This window comes from Etheostoma spectabile, chromosome 6 (assembly GCF_008692095.1).
Source record: "Etheostoma spectabile isolate EspeVRDwgs_2016 chromosome 6, UIUC_Espe_1.0, whole genome shotgun sequence".
Lineage (NCBI taxonomy): Eukaryota > Metazoa > Chordata > Actinopteri > Perciformes > Percidae > Etheostoma > Etheostoma spectabile.
The window spans coordinates 1,824,681-1,850,545 of NC_045738.1; the positions used below are offsets into that span (position 1 = coordinate 1,824,681).

Here is a 25,865-nt window from a genome sequence, read left to right on the forward strand (position 1 = left end):
TTTAGTGTATCCCAGTAAAACTTTAATACTTTATATTCTATTGTATAGTTGATGCCATGATTAATCATTATGTTACAGAATATTTAGTCTTGTGTTCTCACTACCACACCTGTAAATAATGCTATTTATTACAAAAAATATAAGATGCATGTTCACGTCTGTCTACGTTGATACTTGTTTTTGACATGGATCTTTTTCTGGGAAAATGTTTGTCCATCTATCTGTGTTCAGGTCCCAACATCTACAGCCAGAGCCTGGCATCACTCAGTGGAGACATTGACACACCCTTCAGCATGACCACCACGGGCCACCAGCTGCTGCTGCGCTGGTCCTCTGATCACGGCACCAACCGGCGTGGCTTCCACATCAGATATGTGGGTGAGTATCAAAGTATGTATCCAACTTATAATCATATTCTCTTTTTATAAGTGCTATAAGAATATATTTTGTCTCTAAACTACAGAAAAGTGATACAAGTCATGGGTTTACAACTCTGACATTTATATATATTTATATTGTTGGCACCGTGAAGAGACACTTCAATTGAATGAGTGATAACGCATCAGAGAGGCAAAAATTCATTGAATTGCTTGTGCTGCAGCTACTGCATATTACTGTGGACACAATGTGACCCCATGATTTTTATCACAGTGTGCTCTGATTGCTTTGGGGTATTATTTATTGAGTTTTTAAATATCCTTTAATTTACAAAATTACTTTAATTATTTTTTACAGAATTATTATGGCTCACAATAGTAGATGTTTTCAAACGCAAAAACCATGAGGCAGGAGGAAAGTGGCTGTAAGGCTTCCATGCTGTTTTGCACTCCTTAATTTAAAAAGGTTTTAAATTCTTAATTTTCTTTAATAAAGCAAGTGGTGCTAAGCAAGAGCCGTATAGGAATCTTCTTCCATTTGAAATGCATCAATAATAATGAAAAAAGCACAAGACATTTCTTTTTCATGTTAGTGTCTCCATTATATTTAATACACAAGAGTGATACTGTGAAAGCAAGCTGGGGTGATGAATTTTGTAAAGAAAACTCCTTGACTTGATTGACTTGAACAGGCAACTGACTTAAATCCCACTGTGTGTCTTTTCATCTTAAATCTGTTATCTCCCAGTCAGGCTGATTTGAAGGAATGTTTGACAGTGTTTGTGAAGCACACAGTCCTCCCTTTTGTTTCTATCCCATTGGCTATTTCGTGCTCATATTCTGGAAACCAAATTTACCCTTTTTGTGTTCTATGGGCTGTAAGATGAGGGAAAGGAAGGCTATGAAATAAATAACTGGAGGATGCACCAGAATTGCATGTATTAATTCAATTTGAATGTGTGCGTGCCCATAGGCAGGAGAGGAATAGTAATAATGTGATTCTGAGGACTTCCTTTGCTGTGTGGCACACAGCCTGAGTGCTAAATTGATGTGACACTCCTCAGGCATTTTCCCTCATTATCTTTCTGCATTTAAAATGGAGCCTTACTGTGACTAAAATGTTCACCTGAGTTTTTCTCTAACGGAGCTTTGTTAATGCCTTTCTCCGCTTCATTTCTCTTTTTCCCTGTTAACATCTGCGTCTCTTTATTGCCTTTCTTTGACTTCATTCTCACCTTCTTTCCTGTTTCTCTCCCTTGCCATTCATGTCACTCCTCTCCCCTGTTCCTATATTGCTCCATCTATTGTAGCGATGTACTGCAGTACCCCAGACTCCCCACAACACGGCTTTGTAGTGAGCCAGACTGGGGGTCATCTTAACAGCATGGTGCGCTGGGCCTGCGACAGGGGGTACAAGCTGATCGGAAAGGGCACAGCTGTGTGCAAGAAGACCACCTATGGCTACTTTGCCTGGGACGCACCAGTTCCCGCATGTCAAGGTGAGCACATCGACCCTGGCAGCCCTTTATTCCTAACTTCAGCCTGCCTCTTTCCCTGTTCTTGTGGTCACTGTGTCTGCACCCCTATGCTCAACAGATAGACAGGCAGGCGCTTAAGGCACGGGAGTGTGTCCCAAGCCCTATTACTGTGTTGTTACCAGCTGAAATGAATCCAGCCTGATTGAAAGCCAGTACCCTGTCAGGTGGAAAGCAAACAATAATCAATCCGCCCTTCTTCTGTCAATTTCCACTTCTTCAAATTACTTTGGCTAACTCACAATTAGCATGCAGTGTCTGCTGCTCTTGGGTCTCAAACAACTAATTGGGTTGTTTGATGCACACATATGAAATGTGTGCATTTACGTGCGCATGATTTCATGCACTAGCACATACTCTCACACACACACACACACAGCAAACGGCAACAGATGGTATGCTCAATTGCATTTTATCATGATACAGTGATAATAAAAATTTGTATGTCATGTACTTTAAAATGATTTAAAAACACTTCACACCTGTGATTAATTCTGTCAGTTTGGTAATTGCAGATAGCTTTTCCAAAGCACATAAACCCAACTGGCAAAAAATGAACTGCGGTAATATATTCATACAGATGCTTTCCATCTGCTGTCTGCTAGATAGGGGAGATTTCATTACAATCTGTCTTTCTTTTCAATCCATATTGAATATGTTGAGAATGTACAGTATATTCATCAATCAGTTTTGCTCATGCATCTCACAGAAAGTGCAGTGAACTTAAATAATGTTACAGGCCCACTGACTTTCTAAGCTAAATACTTCACCATTCTAAAGTTGAAACTTTCCACCTGCAGTGTAGAAAAGCATTTAGTGCTTGTGATTAGCAGCTGTCATATTGTGATCTAGCAGTAATCACAAACAAATGTTGATTGATTGTCTCATGTGGTGGTGAGGGGCAAAATAATGGTTTCAGGCCACGTTGGCAGATTCCTACCTTTGATGTTTCACAGTGTGCAGCTACCATTGCTGCTCCATTTTATCATATGTGTGTTTGCATAACCGTTCCCATTTAGTCTGGCCCTGCAGATGTTGGTTTCCCCGCTTGACTCACTCCCTCTGACTTGGCTCTGATGATAAACACCTTGAAACCTACTAGCTTGAGCTTTCTGTCTGGTTAAAGCTCTGAGGCCAGAGTAACCCAGATTTGCTCTGTATAGGGGCAAAGGCACAGTTCTGCTTTTTCTATGTGTGAATGCTTCATAGGAGTTACTGTTGAAACAAAACAAAAATAATAGAAATTCTAATGAAGTTGGAACATTGTGTAAAACATTTAAAAAAATTATGAAAATGATTTGCAAATCCTTTCCATTCTATATTCAATGGAAGACACTACAAAGACAACATATTTACTGTTCAAAGTGATAAACTTGATAGTTTTTTTGCAAATATTCACTAATTTTGAATTTGCTGCCTGCAACACATTCCATAAAAACTGGGACAGGGGCAACAAAAGATATTTTATAATAAAACAATAAGTTGAGGAATGCTCGGAACATTACTAGGGCTGTAACGATACACCAAACCAAGGATTAGGTTCGTATTACGATTTTTTTACAATTTGTTACAAAACTTGATTTATCTATTTTTGGGGGTGAAGAGTTATACTCAGTAAAGGTAATACAAGTTTTTTTCTGCCACCTGCCATTGTTCTGTCATTGATTACATCTTCCATCCACTTTGCAACACAGTTATACAACATAGACCTTATTTATTGGTATTGATTGATTTAAATGTCTATTTATCAACACCAAAAGGTTCTTTTGTACCTTAAAATAATGTTTCCAAAATTGTTTTGGTGAACCACCGTGAACCACCGTTCAAATGAGACATAAGAATAATGGTAATGGTAACAGTAATGGACAATTCCGCTTCCAGCCTTTGGTGCCTACTGTAAAGGTGCTGGTTGACAAGCAAGACACTAATGCTAATGCTTGGTCTATAACGTTAGCTAATTTGTGGTGGGTAACATAAGATTACCAGATTACCTTACCCTTTTTTGGTAAGGTTACTAGGAAAACTGAGCTTAGAGTAGTTTCATTCTCCTTTTTATTTTTAAAGAACTATACAAAAAGCCGATTAACACTGCAGCCAGGCTTATCACATTAAACTCCTTGCCATTTAAATTGATTAAAGATACATTTAAGTATTTAGGCATATGGGTCACTAGTAATTATAAGAACCTATATAAAACAAATTTTGTTCCATTGATAGACTCTATAAAACAAGATTTTGAACGCTGGGGTACACTACCGCTATCATTAGGAGGTAGGATAAACACCGTCAAAATGAAGGTCCTACCTAGATTTTTATATCTCTTCCAGTGTATTCCAATATTTGTAACTAAATGTTTTTTTTCCCACTGACAGACAGGCTGATATCAGCTTTTATATGGAATGGGAAAAATGCACTCATCCACAAAAGTATTCTATGGCGACACCGAGAACATGGAGGCCTATCATTACCCAATTTTCAGTATTACTATTGGGCAGCCAATGCTCGTTCTATGTTGTATTGGCTTAATCTGCATGCTGGCGGTCTTAAATGGCTGTCCCTTGAGAATCTGTCATGCCATCCTGCCTCTTTGCATGCATTGTTTTGCTCAGCATTGCCATCACCTCATCCAATATATAAATATTCTCAGAATCCAGTGGTCAAGCACTCCTTAAAAATATGGGGACAGTTTAGAAGACATTTTTTAATTAATGATATTTCAGTTTATACTCCCATAGTAAGGAATCACATGTTTACTCCTTCTATTATAGATGATTCTTTTGGTTCCTGGTCTGTAAAAGGCCTTAGGGTACTAAAGGATATATATATTGAAGGCACTTTTGCAACTTTTCAACAAGTGAAAACCAAATTCCTAATTCCCAACACTCATTTCTTCAAATATCTCCAACTTCGCAGTTTTGTCGCATCATCTGTTAGTCACTTCCCCTCATTACCACCTGAGTCACTTCTTCAGACTGTCCTAAAAGTGAATCCATACTCCAAGGGGCCCATTGGTAAAATCTATGGTGCAATGAATACTCATAATATGGGACCTCTGGCTCATGTGAAAAGATTGTGGAAAGAGGAACTGACGACAGGAATCTCTGAGGATATATGGGAATCTATATTGAAAAATATTCACTTATCTTCAATATGTCAGAGGCATCGAGTGATTCAATTTAAGGTTGTTCATAGACTGCATTGGTCTAAAGTTAAGCTGGCAAAATTTAGATCAGACATAGACCCTCACTGTGATAGATGTGAAGTTGAGCCAGGCACTCTGTCTCACATGTTTTGGCTTTGTCCAAAACTTAAAGATTTTTGGTATTCTATATTCAAATTTATCTCTGATACCTTGGGGACAATCATAGAGCCTGAGTCCACAATCTCAGCATTTACACTTAAATCAAAACCAACAAAAGCCTCATAGCATTCACTACTCTTTTGGCCCGGTGGCAGATACTGCTCAAATGGAAAGACAAATCCCCTCCAAAATTTGGCTCACTGATCTTCTATACAATCTGACCATGGAAAAAGTAAGGTATGCTACAACAGGCTGTGCCTACAAATTTTTTGATATCTGGCAACCGGTTCTGGACCAAATTGGGAAGGTGGATCCATCTTTACTCTCGAACTCAGAGGAGTAATATACTGTATGTACTTGTGCTACCCTTTCTAAAACATATTAATGATTGCTTTTTGTTTTTGTTTTTCTCAAATTAATATTTGTATTGGTGCAGGTGGGGATTGTTCCTGGGTGGGTTGGTTAACATAAAAAGAAAACGTATTGTAAAATGTATCTTATATTTGACAAAATGTTCAATAAAAACACTTCGAACAAAAAAAAAAAAGAACTATTGAAAAAAAAAAAATCAAGAAACTAAAACCTCTTTCGGGGGATGCCAAAAAGTCCTCTATGCCGGAAAAACCCTGCTGGGCTTTCCCTGCTGTGTCTGCCATGAGTGAGGTCTGTTGTCACAATTCTATAGGGGTGTTCAAAGTCAGTGTTGAGCAGTTATTTCCTTTTGGGGTTTTACTTAATATATTTGGAACCATTTAAAGTAAAATGACAAATTAACACATAGCTGCTTGTGTAAATTGAAAAACTAACACTTGGCATTGCTTGTGTAACAGAAAGGGGTTGCACTCACAACACTGGTGGAAGTACATATACATGTGTATTTAACACTTAAGTGAATATGTGCCTACCTACCATGCCTGTTTGCCACACATTCTGCAAATCTCTCTATCCTGTGTCTTGTATTGCACATAAACGTGTGTTGACAACTGTCCTTTTGCCACCTGCAGCTGTGTCATGCGGTGTGCCCAGCGCGCCAGTGAACGGAGGTGTGCTTGCTGCTGATTACTCTGTCAGCACAAGGGTGACCTACTTCTGCAATAGCGGCTACCGACTCTCCTCTAAAGAGCTGACGACCACAGTCTGCCAGCCAGACGGCACCTGGAGCAACCACAACAAGATACCCAGATGCATCGGTGAGTAGAGGATGTTCAGGTAAGAGGCAGGGGAATGTAGGTAAGGAGGGTGAGTGATTTAGAGGGATGGGGCAACTGCAAGAACCCATCGCACGGTTGAGCAGTGGGAAGGAGATGATGATAGGATAGAGTTACTGAGAAGACACAGATTTTTAGTATTTTGACAGCTCTGTTGGTGATAGAAAAAGTCAGTTTGAAAAATCCTCTGGAGAAGTTGTGGACTATCAAACAGTTATAACAAAACACTGTACTGTAATCGAAGGTGTCAGCAACATTGGACTGCAGTCCCAATAGAACCACGCTTTGTGGTTTCATCACAGAAACACTAACTTGTTGGGTACTTATGATAAAATGGATGGATGAAAGGGAGAATAGTCGTTTAGAGGACATCTGTAGCTGGTGCTGGGGTGAGTGTTTACCTACCAGTGCAACCTGTTCAAGTTTGAAAGTCAGTGTAACAAGTGATTGACAACCTTGTTTGCTATTGAGACCAATGTTTATTCCCTGCTGTATATGTCTCTCACAGCTAAAAGGGAAACTGAGTTTGTTTTGAAACTCATTTGGTTTTTAGAGAGTGCCGATTCAAAAACATCTTTGTTGTGGAAGAACATTTGTATACAGTAAATGCAGAGAAGTTGCTATTTACATTTTACATTATACTGATTTGGATTTTCCTTTGCAGCTATTTGCATTTCTTCTACACTGCTGGGTTATTACAACTGTTTATGCGTTTTGACTATGCAGTGTGTGTACAAGGGATACGTGAATTGAAACAGAAGTCAGTCCATTTGTATAATCCAAAACTAGCAATGCCCGCAATCAAACACTGAACCCCCTTTTTTCTTTTTTTGGCACAGTCATTATGTGTCCTAGTCTCAGCTCCTTCTCTCTGGACCACGGGAAATGGAGGATCGTCAACGGTTCGCACTATGAGTATGGAACTAAAATAATCTTTACCTGCAACCCTGGATTCTACCGCGTTGGCCCCACCCACATCCAGTGCCTGGCCAACGGTGTGTGGAGCTGGAGAAACGAGAGGCCTCGTTGTAGAAGTGGGTGACTTCTGCCGCAGCAACACACAAAATCTCACACAACACTTATAGATCACACAAATTAATTTGGAAATTGAACTTAACCAAAAGGATAATGTTCCACGAAGTTAAATCTTTGGCTTCATTTTGTCATTCCATTATCATAAAAAATAAAACATCAGTGGATGCACACGTCACATGCAATGAAAGATCCATGTCTTGCCTCACCTTAGGAACTCTAGATTCATAGATAGTAACCTTACATATCTTAAAGAGTGAATACCTTTTTCAGAGTTCACTTAATCAGCAGCTCGATGATGCACATTTGTATTCTTTAGCTATTACTGTCTCAGCCTAGGGTAGATATTGTTTATTGCAGCAATGGGAAATAAAAGCGTTGTATGCTGCCATAGGAACTACTTTTTGAGGAGCATAAGAGCTGAATAGCCTGTGTGATGGCATAGGGGAATGCCAGCCAGCATAATGAAAGATGTTGGTACAAAGGCAAACACCATCATTATCCTCCCCATGAAATAGTACAGGTCACTCTTTTATCACATTAAGGTCAGTGAGATGGGTATAAATGACTGTGCTCTCCCATTGACTCTAAAAATGTAATCCAACTCCCATCTCTACTTTCTCTCTTGTTCTCTCTGGCTTACTCTCCTGGTGTCTTGTGCTGTCATTCTGGGCCTTCTTTGTCTCCTTCCTCTTCTTTTACTATCTTATTCATCTTTTTGCAGTCATCTCCTGTGGGGTTCTGACCACTCCTCCAAATGGGAAGAAAATTGGGACCCAAACTACCTTTGGCGCATCAGCCATTTTTAGCTGTAACCTTGGCTATGTTTTAACTGGATCTACAGTAAGAGAGTGTCTCCTGTCTGGCCTATGGAGTGGGATGGAGACTCACTGCCTGGGTAAGCAGGGTCTAAATGTTTTCTTTATTTTTATAAAGGACAGCCTTGACCTACATCAGACACTGCTGGTAATCTGTTCAGTCATAAGCTTTTTGAGTTAGGCCAACATGCCCAGAATAGAACAAGATGAGTAGCAGAGGGTGGCTATAATTGGTTCTGTTGCCAAGTGTGTATCTCCAATTACTAAACATTTATAAAGATGTACAGTTTTTGGTGGTTTGATTCTGACATCACACTGGTACTCAAAGCTGTCAATTTATATTTTCCTTTGGGCTGACACTGGCTATACTGTTTCAGACAGTGTAGCGATCATAAGTTAACAATTGGTGTGCAAATTTTCAATCACTTTTGGCAACTGCCTCTGCTTGATTGGAGCATGCTGCTGTACAGTAAAGTCAGTGTGATGTGGTGTTCTAAAATGTTAAATGTGAGAGCTACAGAGCCATAGCTGATTTCAAACTATGAGACACTCACCAAGCTATACCAGCACAGTTTAAGCTGTTAAGATCTATAAACAAGAAAATATGCTACAGCTTAGCTTTCCACAGCTCATCTCAGCTCTTTTCGGTGGAAGAAAACGAGACATACATAATTACTTGAGCCGCATTCAAATCCACGCAGCCACAGACTGTGACGGTTTCCCTGGCAGATGCAGCAGTGCGTTTATCAACCCTGTGGAACCAGCACTCCAAGCTTCGCTGAAGTTGGTTGACTTCATTAAAAGAAGGGCACCACTCTCTTGTTTAGTAATATGACTGTCAGGGTTAACATAGTCAGGGACCTCTTGGTATAGTTGCCTACTTCAGCACTATCTTTGTAGAATCTGTCTGCTCTCAACTAAAGTGGAGCTCAGCTGAGTTTCTGGGTGCATGAGTAAATTAGGGAAATAAGACTCAGTCAGTGGCAATTTCCCAGGTTTTAAGTGGCAGTGGAAATCTCTGCAAGATTCTTCCTCTCTGAAATTGTATTGTAGCTAAATGTTACATGATTATGTGTGTGAGCGTATTGCACAGGTTTGAGGGTTTTAGCATGCGTGTCTCTGTCTCCTGTAGATGAGAAAAGCCGAGTTATCACCATAGAAGAAGCTGAAGTCAATATGAATTTAGAAATAATAATTCAGAGAAATTAGCTGAAAAATGCTTTCCAAATCCAATATGTTTCATGAATACACTAACTAATTTTGTTTGCAAGCAGTATAATTCCAAGACTTTTTAAATCACCAGTTTCCTCATTTTATTTCATTATACAGTTGTCAAAATGCAAAGTTATTCAATGTGATAACACAATCAAAATTGTGTTTCTACCCTGCAACTACCATTGCAAGCTATTAATCTGAAAAACTTGATAGCTGAACTTAAGTATTGCATGACGGGTGATTGCTTGTGATAATTCATTCTGACTTGTAATGCAAAGTGCATTACTATACACTACAAACATTACAGGGTATGTGCTGTTTTTGTCAGGGTCTCTGCTACAAAGAAGTTCAGTCTTGTTGAGAAAGAGAGATAAACATTAAGAAAAAGGAACACATGTTTACAATACTGAATGTTTTTCCACAGCCGGTCACTGTGGTGTTCCAGAGCAGATCGTAAATGGGCAGGTGATCGGGGAAAACTTTGGTTATAGAGACACAGTGGTTTACCAGTGCAACCCCGGATTCAGGCTCCTTGGCTCCTCAGTACGGATCTGCCAGCAGGACCACAACTGGTCTGGACAGCTACCAATTTGTATCTGTAAGTACTTTAACACCAATTCTGACTGCCTGATTGACTAAAAGAGAGATCACAGGTGTGTGTGTGTGTGTGTGTGTGTGTGTGTGTGTGTGTGTCTTAATTTTAATTACATGTTTTGTTGAAGACTTTAATATGTAAATTTGTAACAAAGAAAGGGTTAATCAATAAATGTGATGATTTGATTGCATTGTTAAAATAAATCAATAAATTCAAATGTTCTAAGCACTCTTAAAAAATTGCAGTCACTGTTAAAAGCTTCATTTCCAAAGCTTCCTGCTCCTTTAGTTTTAAAAGTGCTGAAGTCAATAACTGATACATATCCTCATAATGTGATCATCAATCTCCTAGTCACTTATTGATGCAATGTCAAATAGGCTGTTTTCCCTTTCCCAATCGAGATCATGTCTTTATTCCTAATTACCTCAGTGCCTGTTGAGGTTAATGATATGATAATGATGATTCTATGATTGGTGACACTGTACGTCACTTATATTGATCATGGTTATTGCATTTTGTCTCTCCCTTATTCTCTCCTTTCCACACAATATCTTTCTCCCCCTCCTCCCGTTTACCTTCCCTTTGCTGTCTTTCGTCCTTCTCTCTTCCTCTTCCTCTCTGACACATCTCAGCTGTCACATGTGGCCATCCAGGTAGCCCTATATACGGCCGCACCACAGGTGATGGCTTCAACTACAATGATGGGGTGCGTTTCTCCTGCAACAAAGGCTACACACTGGAAGGACCCTCCACAGCTCAGTGCCAGGCGAGCCGCCAGTGGAGCCAGCAGCCACCAACGTGCAGAGGTAAGGTCCAGCTACAGAGCTCCTGCAGAATGGATAAATGATTGGCAACTGGACTGACGTAAAGCATCAGAAGGATGCAGATACATCTTGACAGTTTAACTAAAAAGCTGCTTGTCTCTGTCAGCAAAGGCTTAAACCACAGCCATTGCCTCAGGATGCAAGAGAGGAACGGGAACAAAAAGTGCAAATTATGACAAGAATCTGGGAATCAAATGCATCTCATTAACCATCTGTAATGATCCGTTTCTGAACAGGGTACCTCTTAGCTTACCTCTACAACTAAAGGTGTTCTATTTCATCCCTGCTGACCGCCAGAGGCGTTGCTTAAAGCACTGAATATTCCCTTTACGCATTCGCAGTTTGAGTATGTTTACCAGTATTGTCACTTGTGACCCTTGGATGACCCGGAAGAGACTATCTTCTGGTGTCATCATGGGATCTGTTCCTTTTTTCTTCTAGCGTGCAGTTGCATTAACTTAACATTGGCTAAAGCCTTTTCTACGTTGCTGTCGCTGGAGGCCTTGTGACCTTGTTGGTCGGAGCCGAGACAATTGGTTCATCCTCCATGGGCCATGACAGCTCACTGGTATGATGTTGTTTTACTGTCTGGGTGAAAGGTCTGTGATTTACGTTGTGCAACCCTCGGCAGTGTAGTGGCATTTTTCACTTCCCACTCCCGGTATTCGGTTGTATTTTTTCATTACTTTCCATTAATAAGTTAGTAGCTTTGTTTTGCTGAAGCTAACTTTTTACGGAGGTTTGTAAATCTTGATGGTGAAGGGAGCGTTTAACTTCCCACTCACAGCATAAGTTGTTTTCTTTACATTCATTTAGTGGTTGTGTTTTCTCCTAAGCTATTGTTTTTTCCAGCGGTTTAGCAACCATCGACAGTGACATCTACGTCCCCTTCTTCCGGTATTTATTGGTTAGATTTAGTTTTCACATAAGTTAATTAGTTAGTTGTCACTACTTATTATTTTACCAACGTCCAATTTGTGCATCCTCTGCTGGGTTACACGGCGTACGCGCCCTCTTCCCTTGGCTCACGGTGTTAAGTCATAGTTTAGTTAGCAGCAGGCTGACTAACTGTTCTTGTCTTGCCAACGCTAGGCTACGCCCCCTTCCCTCAGCCTACAGTACTAAAGATCTAGTATAGTTGGCAATCATATTCATTGGTGCCATATTGACATCTGGCCACTCACACCTCTGCTGTACAGGCAGTCGTTTTGCACCCTCTCCCTTCAGCTGAGTTCATACAGTGTCATAATGGACAATCAACACTTCTGTGCGGGCTCTGGGGCTCGTCTTCTGGCAGACGATGGCCATGACCTCTGCCCAAGTTGCCTTGGGCCCGATCATCTGAGGGAAGGGCTTTCTGATGTTTCTGATTGTTATGAACTGCAGCTACATGCCTTCATCAGACCTGTTGCTGCCAGCCCAACCTAGCCGTTTAAAATGTCAGACTGAGGCTTCTGCTGCAGCTCCCCCCTCCAGGAAGAAGATGAAATCTGGTAAGAAACTTTCTTCAGAAGTGGGCCTATTTGCCGAGCTGGCCGACATAAGGTCTCTTCTCCAAGTTTGACACGCTGATGCTCCTTCGAAAGTGAAAGAGATGCTTACTCCACCTATGCCCATGCTGGTCCCAGAGGACATTGTTCTCTCTGTGGCAGCTTCAGCCTCTCCTTTCTATAATGATGATGATGATGGGGATTGAGCCTTTCAAGCCTTGGCAGGCTTCCATTCCTCAGGCCAGAACTTACTGAGTGAGGCGGGGGATACCTCCATGCAGGCCATCATGCACATGCCTCTGGATCGCCTGCAGCTAGACGTACCACAGCAGGCCAAATCCGCCCCTTAGAGCTCCTTCTGCAGGTACATGCGGACCCGTACTGCCTTTTCTGTGCCCCCCTCGGAGGAATACTTGAGGGAGCTGCATGGAGATGCAATGCTGTTGGAGAGCTCCTGCTACAGCAGACATGTACAATGCGGCAAGAGTTTGACTGGATCATATGCCCGCAGTTGAGCCTAGCATTGCATCCGTCATTGTGTCTCCTAAAAAGACACTGACTGTCAGGTTCCATCGACCCCAATGTCGGGTAACGGACAACCTTCTCACAAGGGCTTACAATGCAGGTGCTGGCAGTATTGGCAATTCCCTGGCTCAACTAATGTTCTGCAGGAAGGCAGTTTTCACAATCAGCTTTAACAACGCATCGTTGCAAGCTTTTGCCCTCATGTCCAGGGAACTCGGCGGATGATGGCCCTCCTGGTGCAGACTAGGTGCCAGGTATGGCTCGCACAGTCACCTCTGACAGAGGCATGTAGGAGGACCCTGTTGTAGCTGTTCGGTTGGGCTGCGCTGGAGGCGCCGGAGCGTACTGTTCAAGCTTGGGAGACTAGGCAGCAGTTTTCCAGTCTCAGCAGGAGCATGCCTCCCCCCAGCAGACCTAGGGGCCCCCTAAGTGCCCCTTGGGTCCATCCACCACCAATGGCTCGCTACGTTGGCTGTCGTGGTCCTCAGCATCCTGGGCAGCGTTCAGCCAGGGACTTTTGTGACACTACCCACTTTCCCTCGATACGGTCTCGAGCCCCAGATCCTGTCCGTTGTTTGCCCAGGTCCCCTAGGGGATGGGGGGCCAAAGACTGAGGCCTTTGGGCAGGTTGTAAGTTACTTTTCCAATCAGCTGCTTCGTTCTTGGGCTGCTCAAGCTCTGGACCTCTGGGTTGTTACCACCTTAACCCTTGGGTACAGCCTCCAAAAGCTTCCAAAAGCCCAAGTGCTGGACCAGGAATTTTCCGCCCTCCTGGCCAAGAACGGCATCGAGGCTGTAGATCCTCTGTCGCTCAAATCAGGTGATTTGTGTTCATAGGCATGAAGGATGCCTACGTTCATGTCCTTCTTCTACGTCAGAAGACAGTTTCTGTGTTTTGCCTATTGAAGCAGCACATCAATGTTCTGGAGCTGCGTGCGGTGCACCTAGCTCTGGAGCACTTCCTTCCATACCTGAGCGGAAGGTTTGTATTATATATATATATATATATATATATGCTTAAAATAATTTTGACAGTTTGACAATGTTTGTACTGAAAACAATTTCCATTATTTGCATTATTTTAACTGAAATAAAATGGAAAGAGGCAATAGATGTGTTGCGCTGTATGATGGAAGCTCTTTATTTCTAAAATGCTTTTATATTTGCCTTTGAATACCTCTCATTTTAGACAGACATTTGTTGCGGTGTTGTAATATGTGATAAATGGTACATATGATCTGAACTTGCTTAAAATATTCTATAGAACATGGTAACAGATCAGGAAGCAAACAATGAAAGAAATGCATATAACTGATATCCATTGTGGCTATAATTGGTCTGCTACCTCTGGATCTTGTTGGCCAAGACTACATTTGCCAGACTTTGCCCATTTAAAAATAGCTCTCCTCTTGGCATGAGTTTTGTTGGCAGTCAGATGTGAAGAGACACAGATTTCATTACTCTGAATAGCACCGTAGAGACAGACCTGGTAAAAGATCAAGAGTAAAATCATATTAAACTGCCATGACTCTCTTTGTCAAAATTGTTCCATTTGTTTTCACTTACAATTTCTCGCAGCTTTTTCGCATATTTGTATTATATATTTAATTTGAAGTTTCTCTGAACTTAATTTCTTACTTTCAGTTGTCTAAACCACTTTGTCAGCAGAGTGCTTTCAGAGACTTCCACTGCTTATTAAATGGATGCCTGTACATTTGTGACAATTTGGTTCTTCAGGAGTAAGCATCAGGTTATATTATTTTATGACTATGCTTAAATATAGCCTGGGCTCCCTGTTTGTAGAATAAACAGAAAAAGCCACTGATCAGGTCATGTCAAAAGTTTTGTTATTAACTCACTCAAGTAAACGTGCTGACAGATAGCATGTATGCTGGTGAGGCTCCGACCAAAGGAGAGTGCACAGCTCTGCCATGCTGAGGTAAAATTAGATGATACAGTATATATTATTATTATTATTATTATTATTCAGGCAAAGGCACTTATAACACATAAATAATCTAAATACCGATAGAGTACAGTAAAGTATGCATGGCATCACAATTCAGTTAATAACCACTGCATGCTATATTTCATCTCCTACCATCCAGTGGTGTGATCTGCACTATGAACATTAGTGCCATAGCAACCATCTGGATAGAGATGATCGTACACAAAGTATTCATGAGTCGGGTTTGGAAACGCTGCCAAGAAGTGAATATTCACATTGGCTCAAGTAACCATTACTGTCCTGTAGTTATTTTACATTGTCTATGAACATAAAAATAAATTGATGCGTATAAAACCTTGCCAGGAACAGTTCTACTAACTCTTATTACAATATCACAGCACGCTTATGATAAATAATGAAGATACAACTCCACTCAGGGCTACAGAAATAAAGGTATTTTTTCAACATTTAGTTCAAAAACTATGCAGTTCCAACAGTAATTTGCCTAAAATTACATTAAAACGTCAATAGCCTGAAATATCCTTGTGGCAATAAAACTTGATTTGATTGCTGTCATAGTCTGCGGTTTGTATTCTCCCATCCCATTATTAAACTAATTGAATAATTCATGATGGTATTACTGTATTATTTTTCTTTTCTTTTTCATTTAGTGGTAAACTGCACAGATCCAGGCATCCCTGCCAATTCTATCCGGGAGAGTAAGATTGAGCACGGTAACTTTACATTTGGCAGTGTGGTCTTCTACGACTGCAACCCAGGATATTACCTGTTCGGCTCATCAGTACTCACCTGCCTGCCAGTAGGCCACTGGGAAAAACCTCTACCAGAATGCATCGGTACAGTGGCTACCTTTTTTTAATATTGCGTTGACAATCAATTGGCTAATGATGTTGTTAACTGTGTTTATCTGTCTGTCTCATGTCCACTGTTCAGTGCATCAGCCTATCCACATTTCTGTGTAATTAGTGCATTTATGCAAAAGCTAATGAATTAATACTCTTAACAAGAGATGCAGATACAAATTAAGAGAAGTTTCACTCTCAATTAGGTGTCCACAACCTTGTTTGTGTCCTCAATTGCTTCTAGAGTTTAAATGGTCCAAGTTGCTAAGTGTGGTGGCTGAGAGCATCTGTGTAATGTTTGATGCCCCAGTGGCTTATGGCTATGTTGCACTGTGCCTAATTGAGAAATGGGGAAACTGTCATAAGGCCAGTTGTTCAGGCTATAGCTAATGTTCCCTCAAAACCAGGCGCTCAAATTGTAACAGCCGTCTATGAACTGTAGGGGTTATCTGAGGCTGTAATGATGCTCTCAAACACCTGCCTCATCATGCACTCTACTTTTGTATAAGGCCGCCAACCATAATGACCTATTTCTGGTGAAGTTATGTAAAGTAAACTTCAACATTTTGCACACAAGCTCAGAAAGCACTTCTTTTCATTGAAAAGAGGTGATGCACAGCATTTACTTTTATCAAAGAGATGGAAAATTAAAAAGATACACAGGAGTGTCTGTCTAAATTTTTATTCATGTCTCCAGGCGTCACTTACTGTTGTGAATCTGTTACATTCCATTCTGTGAAAACTTTAAACAAAGTCTCTCTCATCTGTTATAATTGGTATCATAAATTGTTACACTGTTTTCTTTCCTGAAGATTTATCTGCATTAACCTTTCTTCAACCCATCCTTCTATCCTCTCGTGCCCCTTCTTATATTTGTACTTTCCTGTTGTCAAAGTTCTTTGTTAAGAAATTAGCTTTGCAAAGTAGGCAGCATCCACAAATGTTTGTAAAGGTCAAAAGAACAATAAAGTAGCACAGAAAGTTCTGAAAACAAACCAGTGGCCATTTTAGTGGGTGTATGTACAATATTACTTCAAATTGCCTTTTTTTTATGAAACATGATTATGACAAGCAAACTGATTTCTGTTTAAGTAGTAAGGCACAGAAGTCTTAGATGTTTTTTTTTTAAATTTTTCTACATAAGCTTCTCTGAGTTCCTAATAGGTTGAAAGTTCACAGCAGTGTAGATCAACATGCTACTGGATTAGTTGTTGGTTTTGGAAAGGTTTCTTGATGAAGCAGCAAGCCATGTGATATGTATGTTACAGTTTCATCTAGGGCTGTAATCATCCAAAGAAAATCTTGGCCAACTGAAGTCGTGAAAATTTCGACTAAAAATCGACTGGGGGTGCGGTGTGGAGGGGCGAAAAAAAAAAAGCAAGATTAATTAACTGTACCTTTTTTAGGTGATACGCCATGTTTGTAGTCCAGTTGCAAACTTTGCATTCAACTTTTTCCCTTTATCTATTTTTGTAAAATGCTGCCACACTGCCAATTTCTTTGACATGGTAGAGGAGGACTGACTGGAAACTAAACACAACAATTAAATAAATATTCAGCAAACCACTAAAACAAGGCTTTCTAGTTCTATCTTCAATCTGTCCCCAGTGGGTTGGGCTAATTCAAAAAAAGTGAAAACAAGGGGGGTGTTCTGAAGACAGACTGTTACCTGTGAAACGGGGGAGCTCTGAAAACACCCCCATTAGCAATTAGTGCTTTACACCCATAGACCATAACGGTCTATGCTTCCACCCATAGACCGTAACGGTCTATGCTTCCACTGGATGAAATAACACGGCAAAAAATCGACCAATGAGAATTTTGGTCAAGCCAGAACGTATTGACCAATAAATCGACTAGTCGACTGGGAGATTACAGCCCTAGTTTCAACATACCATTAATTAACAGTAGAAAACATTGGGGTGTCTCACCAGTGTAAGTGGTCATTTTATTGAAGCATGCAACACTAATCTGTCTATCCATTCACTCATGCGTTACTCCACAGCGCTGTGGAGATAGGTCTGGCAATGTGAGACTACTCATCCATTAATACTCATATTTACTTTCCTCACACTCCATTTGTCATGCAGAGGTGGATTGTGGCCACCCAGGTACTCCTCCACATGGAGTAATGAGCGGGGAGAAGTTTACCTTTGGCTCCACTGTGCGCTATTCCTGCTCTGGAGACCGCCAGCTCATAGGAGACTCATCCCTCACCTGTCAACTGAATGGACACTGGAGTGGCCCACTGCCCCACTGCTCAGGTAAACAAATATAATCATGCACAAACTTTCCTGAATACATTCACAAGTCTCCCTTTCAATCTTCCTTATGTCAATAATATCAGTATCATATTAGGGACCGGTAGTTTTTTGATTTGAAATTAAAGTATCCTTGAATTTTAACTCAGTCTGTGCTAAGCTTCTCCAAATGAAGGGCAAGAGTTGTGTTTACCCTAATATATATCTCATATTTTCTCACTTACCTCAATTGATATGTCACACACATAGTTTTATTGGCCCAGGCTTTGAGATATGTCTGACATTACTGCCATCACCACAATATTCTAGATTGTAATGGAATACTGTTTGTAGAGTTCATATGATTAAATGTGACGCTTAAAAATTAAGCATCAACACCTTTTTTAGTAGCAGTGCCCAGAATACTCCACAAAGTCACTCTCAACAGTATTCAGAAGTACTATTTCTTTGGTATAAAGTATATACAATGAGAACAGTTCACACAATCTCTGTGGATTATAAAGACTAACCAGGAAACACTTTCTGACAGACACATGTTGAATTGTTTAAATGCAATTCATCAAAGCTGTAAGCACCACAAACATTTCAGTCAAACTCCATTGTAGTAGAGCCAGATAGAGCTGTACTAGTGCCAGGCTTATGTAATTTTTAAATATCTCTTAAACCAAAACTTTCTGTAAGGCTAGTAGTGAACACCACCCCAAAATGGAGTAGTAGCGGGGAGTTCTGGCACTAATGGGATAATTTGTTAGAGCTTGTGAGTAAATTATATTTATCAGCTGACCAAGCCTATTTTCTGCCCTCAAACTAGAGCTTTGGGGAGCTCCTACAGGATTTTCTTTTTAAATTATACCTACATTCCAAAATATTTTACCATAATTGTTCCCCATCTTCTGAAAAGCAGTTACAGAATTATTGGCTGATGAATGTTTGCAATTGATGGTGGACCAGTACCAAATAATCCTACCCCTCATTACTCTTCCATTCAGTGATCAGAAATTTTGATATCACATCTTAGCCAAAGAATGTGTAGAAGCAAATGTTGCTTCTTGAATAAACACAATTAAATTGAGTGAGAGATATCAGCCCTAACATAAATAACAAATGCAGACTGTGGCGATCAAAGGTTTTACCAGAACGTTTTGTGTCCAGTGATCAGAACATTTATTTGCAGACTCTTCTCTTGGCGTTTTCTGAAAACCTGAAAGAAAGTCTGCTGAAATACAAACTTCCACCCTTAATCCCTCTGTGCTCTTTCCTCCCATCACACTTAAGCATTCCTGACCATTTAAGTGGATTCTCTTTACTGAATGTTCACTTGGTTTGTTCAACTCCCTGACCCAGAAGTAATGTTTGTAAGCAGACTTGTATGATGGTGTTTTTCTTCTTTAAATGGGAATGCAACCTTTCTACTCACCTTCAATATTTAGTATTTACTGAGACAGTTAGGAAGCAGCGAGGCGGTAGAGAAGTTAGACTCCTAGGATAGTAAGAAGGGGCACATGATTGCAGAGACTCAAACCTATCTCCATGTAATTTTCTATAACAATTGAAGGAGTGACATGGAGGTGTGGTTGGGTATTTCTCTTTATTTGCACCTGCATAGTTATCTTCTTTTTACAGCCTAATAGCTGTTTTAAGCCTGCAATTAAAGCCATATAATCTATTAAAGCATATAATTGCAATGCTAATGGTCAAAAAAATAAGCATTGCAAGGTATTTTTCCTTCATCAGACTAGTCTTTGAAAGCAATTTGCCATCAATTATTGAGATGATTTGATTAGCACCCTGCTGTTATGACAAACAGGCCTCTTGGAAAGTGAGGATTTTCAATATTGCATTATATTTAATTTCATCACTCACTCTGAGCTGTGTATCACCAGCATTAGCTCTACTGCCTCTGTTTGTCTGAAGAAACCCAGCCAATAAACTTTGCTTTAATCTGGGCAAAATAAAATGTAATACCAAACTTGATTTAGTGCGTTTAATTTAACTTGTCCAGAACCTAATCAGCATCAACTCATCACTTGAAAAAGGAGATAAGTAAAGCCAACATGAATCTGTTACAAAGTATTTAAATTGTCTAAGAGCTGTTTCAAAAGTAAACCCCTGTAGAGGCATTTGTGGAGCAGAGTCCTGGGTCAGTGACCAGAGGATTTAATCATGATAAATCACACTTTGACTTACAAAGCTAAAGACAAAGGATGTACAGGGGTGAGCTATAGCAGATAATATATGATTACATGTAATATAAAAAATTGCAACTTCAGTTTATATTGGAGCATACGGTGACCATTTTAGGACATCCTCAGCCATCAGAGTCAGGTCTCAGACATAAGATGAAAAGGTGTCAGTTTTCAGGTTAAATCAGATTTCAGGACAAATGGCCTCAGGTCTCAGGCAAAAAGGCATTGGGTCTCAGGAAACAGCCTCAGACAAAACAGGAGCAAACAGCCTTAGACCCAACAGCCTCAGACCAAACAGCTTCAGAAAAATTATTAATTAATTAATTATTAAACAATTAAGTCATTTTATCTGAGGCTTTTTTAAATTTACTTTCTTGACAGTTGACATTAACAATAACAGCCAGGGGCCAGAAAAACATGGCATCACATTAATTAAAAGATGTATGATGGTTCACTTTCAAACGCAATGACTAATGGTTCATTAATGGTTTAATAGAGTACTTACATTTATAAATATGCTATTTGGCAAATAGATTAATAAGGTTTAATACTGGTTTGTTTGAAGAGAAATATAATTGGTTAAACCAAACAATATACTGTATGTCTTTCCACAAATTGTTCGCTTAAGAACAGTTCTAAAATAAATGATGAATGTCTTCAGGGCATATAGCACAAAAGGAACAACTGACTGACATCCACATCCTTTTTAAATATGCGGCTAGAAGGATAGTATCGATGTATACTCTTAAAAGGTACTTCTTTAACTTTGTTAGTAATGAAAAATTAAGTAGGTAAAGTCCAGTATTATATTATCAACCTTATTATTCTATTACATAAGTGTCATACTTTTAAATGAAAATACTCCTTTATTCATTGTGTTTAAAAATTAACCAAACGATGAAACTATTTTATACTCTAAATATAAAAAGGCAATCAAAATTCTGAATATATGTGCTCTCTGTAACATCTTCTAACTCTTTAAACTCTGCAATAGAATAAATCCGGGAGAAGTATTTTTTCCTATTGTCGTTTCATTTCTTGGAGTAACTGCAAATGCTTCACAAAGAAGTACAACCTAAGCTTAAAGGTTATGCAAGTCAATAACAATAATTAATGAAAGTGTACAAATGTGTCATAAATAAAAATAGTTTTCATCAAATTTTGATGAACACACAACATTCCTCAACACTCAACGTTTTAGTTTTTGAGATATGCTCATTGTTATGAGCCGAGTAAGGCGTTCCTGTAACAGATGCCACTAGGAAAATGTAGTAGCATTGGATTTTCTTTAAACATTAAAAGTACAGAAATAAAGCAGTTTAATTTTTGTGATATCTAGCCCTCAAAAAATATTGCTATGAATGCTGGTTATATATGATGCTAATTACAGTGCAAATGCATTGTCCTGACATTGTCACGCAGGATTGTACTGCATTAGTCCTTCTACTTATGAAATCAGCAACTTACAATGGAAATAAGTAACTTGTTCATCATTAAGAGGCTTGATGAATTCAGATCCATGGCAATGAACATCTCTTTCAACTCTAACAGTTGTAACTTAGAACCACAGCACAGCTGTCACTGAGTTGTTGCTTAATAATGCTTACAGTAACTAAAGTTGTGATGCAGCAAATGCCTGAAGAGTTTTAAATTAGTGTGAGTGTACATTTTAACACCTAGCTTTATACATAACATTAGCAAAAGCGTCTGAGGTGATGCAATTAGTTCTGCAGTGTTAGCAAAAATAAATGAGCTATCTGGAAAGTGTTAATGTCTGTTTAAATGTTTGTGTCTGTTGTTGATGTTTCTGCGATGATTTCAAAGTGTATTTGCAGAAAGGTTTCTGCGAAGCCTATAGCTTTATCTGCAGGACTAGAACATATTTAAATGGCACATTTGTTTCTAAGTGAGTGTCCATCACCAATAACAACATAATACACTGAACAAAATTGTAAACACAACACTTGTTTTTGCCCCCATTTTTCATGAGCTGAACTCAAAGATCTAAGACTTTTTCTATGTAGGCTTATTTATTTTAAATGTATTGTGGCCAGCCTAAGGCACACCTGTGTGATAGTCATACTCTCTAATCAGCATGTTTATATGCAACACCTGTGAGGTGGATGGATTTTCTCAGCAAAGGCAAAGTGCTCACTAACATTGATTTAGATTTGTGAATGATATTTGAGAGAAATAAGCCTTTTGTGTACATAGAAAAGTCTTAGATCTTTGTGAAAGATGGGGACAAAAACAAAAGTGTTGCGTCTAAAATTTTGTTCAATGTAATTTGGGCTATGAATTCCTCAAAAGTCCAGCCCAGCATCAGCAACAGTTCATTCATGTATCCATCCATGCAACTATCTATCCTTCCTCTTATCTGTCCTTCGTTAATTAGTAAGAGGGGGCTAAAAAGTGCTTGCGAAGCCATTCCTCTTTTGTCCTCGTCTGTTGCATGGCTGCGTTGAAGGCCTTATTATTTCCTCACAAAGGGAGCATGGTGAACGGACATAAACTCAGAATCAAACAAAATCCACCACCATCCCAATTAGAGAGATTATTTCTGTCACGGTGCATGCCGAGCCAGACTACCTTACCTAACCGAAGAAGACTAATTAAATACCGGCTGCTGCATGACATACACACACATATACTCCATGCACACGCAGCTGGACATGCACGCACACACGGGCAACAGATAAGTATACAGTACATACCTAAAAGCCCCTGCAAAGAGTGGAAAATGTATGCAAGTATAGGCGAAAGTACACACATTTGCACGCACATACTCATTGCTAACCATAGCCACACACAGACTAATTATCTCCTGCTGTGAGCCCCTGACCTGACAAATCCAGTTTGTGCACATGCTAGCAGTGAGATGCGTGTACAGTAGAAGATATGAGCTTGGTGTTTGTGCAGTAAGGCTTTGTCAACAAGTTAAGTATTACTGCAGCTGTTTGCTGCTCTGTAGACTGAAAGCAGCTGCCAACACACATGAAATGATGCACAGGGTGTGTGCACAGCTTAAGGAACAGGATCTCACAGCCAATAAAGCACAGATCCTTCAGAAAGAAACAACACATACTGAACTGTACAGACAGCCACAAGGATCTCTCCTAACACAGTGATATATCTCTATTTCTGTGATACTGTTCTGTGGCTAAATATTTTTCTGGAAAGCGACAGTGGAAGTATTGGTTGGTGTTGTGTGTGTGCACACAACTTAGCTTTTGCTTGTATCACAACATAAAATGTTCTGTAGGTATGGCACTGCCCTGACTCCATACCTGTTCTCTCTCTCGCATTTCCTATGACTCAAAGACAGCATTTTTTTATATGAGTTAATTTATAGATATACTAGACAGGTAGTGCAAGACTGAACGTACTGTATGTTCCTCCACAGAACAAAAGACAGGAGAGATAATTCACGATAATGAAAATGTATTTTGCTTTAGAGGTCAAACTGTATTCATCATTTCTCATTACCACAGCTGGTTGCCTTTTAATGCAGGCCCGCTGTTTTTATGGACAGAAAGCTCCTGGTGTCAAAGCAGTGAAAGGTATTGGCCGTCCAAGTTGTTGGCATGGGGACAACTGCTTATTGGTGCATTGTGTGTTTTATAGCTGCTTCCTGGAGGACTCAAAAGATGTACAGTTTGAGTCTAAGTTCTCTTTGTACTGACCCTATGCTTAACAGAAAGGAACACTGTGTTGTAATTTATTGCCATACCAACTTAAAAGGGTCTATCTGTGGACACACACATTGACCGTCAAAGTGAATGGCATTTTCAGTTTCTTTTTTCTTTTTTCTTTCATAGCTCCTTTTCTGGTTATCTCCCATTGCAGGTGACTCAACTGGCACCTGTGGGGATCCTGGCACACCTGCCCATTGCACCAGGGAGGCAGGCAACTTTAAAGTGCGCAGCAAGGTGCGCTTCACCTGCGCAGTGGGACATACACTGTACGGGTCGGCAGAGAGGATCTGTTTCCCTAATGGGACCTGGTCGGGCAGACAGCCCTTCTGCAAACGTAAGGAAAATCTTTCAAATGTCTCTGTCATGTTACGTCTGAAACAGTAGAGAGGAGTGCATAGGAGTTGTACAAAAACACACATCTTTTTTATACAATAACTGAATAGGCAAGTAAATAATAACATAGTAATTAAAACAGGTAGAAATACAGATGTTACAGTATTTACAATGTATATGTATTAGTTCACAATCACTTTTCTCAATGATCAAATCACTTGGATAAATACCCAAGATTCACAACTTTGGCCAACAAGGGATTTTTTTACGTATGTTATCTGGCTAACTACAGAATGTTAAGAACCTCCTTCAAAATGAAAGAGTATCCCTTTAGCATTGTTACATTTACATTGTTACATGATACATGTGTGGCGTATTAGGATTAAAGTGGTGTTCGATGGTGATATGTATGATCTTAAATCCAAATGTATTGTAGCAACTTGTCATGTGTTAATTGTTTGTGTTTTAGCATTCCAGCTTACCTCATACCATTCCAGTTCTGAGATTTCCTTTTGGAAATGTAGCCCCAAGCTTTTAAGTTTATCTTCCGAAGACACAGGTGTCTTGTCTAGAAACAATTAGTAGAGCAACAAAACCTGTCCCCTACCATAAATGCGTTGCACTGTAATTTTTTCAAGCATTGAGAGCGGTATACACACATACTGTACTTACTCACACTCAAGCCCACATACGCCATGAAACTCATACAGTTACACAAATACTAGATGTATGCTTACACTAGGGGAATCAAATCTCAATACTTTTTAGTACTGACTCAAAAATTCCCGTAGCACAGAATATTAAAAACTTTCAAAAAGCAAAAGCTGGCATTACAGACTTGGTCATATTTCTGGTCATATTCCTAGTCTTGTTTACTTATTCATTTGATCAGTTATTTCCAATTTCAAACCTTATTTTAAAATATATTTTTTAATAATTTAATTTAGGCAAAGTTCTTGTACGACTGCTTTGTTACAAACTGACCATATAGTTTGAAAGACGTGCATTTACCAGGCAGGGAACAAAAGAGGTTATTGAATTGCATTATGGGAATGGTGGATGCAGTGTTTTAGGGGTTTAACCTACACTTAAATTAAAAGTTTCAAATCTTGCAAGTCACACAATTTTATGGAAGCACAATACCATATCGCTGGAATGGCCTCTCTAAAATTAGAGTTAACTACTAATAACTGTTATTCATGCTCTTATTTTGTCTTGTATTGACTACTGCAATTCCTTGTATTCTGGGACTTGCCAATCATCTTTATCATGTCTACAGCTTGTCCACAATGTGGCTGCTAGATTTTTGACTGGTACCAGAATGAGGGATCATATCTCCCCGATTTTGGTTTCTCTTCACTGGTTACCGGTCAAATATAGAATACATTTTAAGGTAATGTTACTTGTTTTTAAGGCATTATATAGATTGGCCCCTTTTAGATATCTCTAATCTCCTTACCCTGCATCACTCTTCCAGAAACCAAAGATTGTCTAATCAGTTCCTTTTAGCTATTCCATAGTTTCGGATGAAAACATAGGGTGATCGTGCCTTCTCCATTGTGGCCCGAGACTCTGGAACCAACTTCCCATTCATATTAGGTCCTCCTCTTGTGCGGAGCTCTTAAAGTCTCGTCTTAAAACACATTTTTATTCTTTGGC

General features: G+C 39.6%; 1 protein-coding gene across 2 annotated transcripts in view; it reads left to right on the top strand.

The window, feature by feature from the left end:
• Nucleotides 1–25,865, top strand: part of LOC116690735 (CUB and sushi domain-containing protein 3) — a 286,959-nt gene that overhangs the window by 218,119 nt on the left and 42,975 nt on the right. The window contains exons 48-57 of one of the 2 annotated variants that reach the window (XM_032517890.1): nt 232–390; nt 1,688–1,876; nt 6,218–6,403; nt 7,261–7,455; nt 8,178–8,351; nt 9,911–10,084; nt 10,714–10,887; nt 15,540–15,725; nt 17,822–17,995; nt 24,025–24,207. In XM_032517890.1, coding sequence (XP_032373781.1) covers nt 232–390; nt 1,688–1,876; nt 6,218–6,403; nt 7,261–7,455; nt 8,178–8,351; nt 9,911–10,084; nt 10,714–10,887; nt 15,540–15,725; nt 17,822–17,995; nt 24,025–24,207 — 1,794 coding nt within the window. The remainder of the gene's footprint in view (nt 1–231; nt 391–1,687; nt 1,877–6,217; nt 6,404–7,260; nt 7,456–8,177; nt 8,352–9,910; nt 10,085–10,713; nt 10,888–15,539; nt 15,726–17,821; nt 17,996–24,024; nt 24,208–25,865) is intronic. The other variant, XM_032517891.1, reaches the window with a different exon arrangement.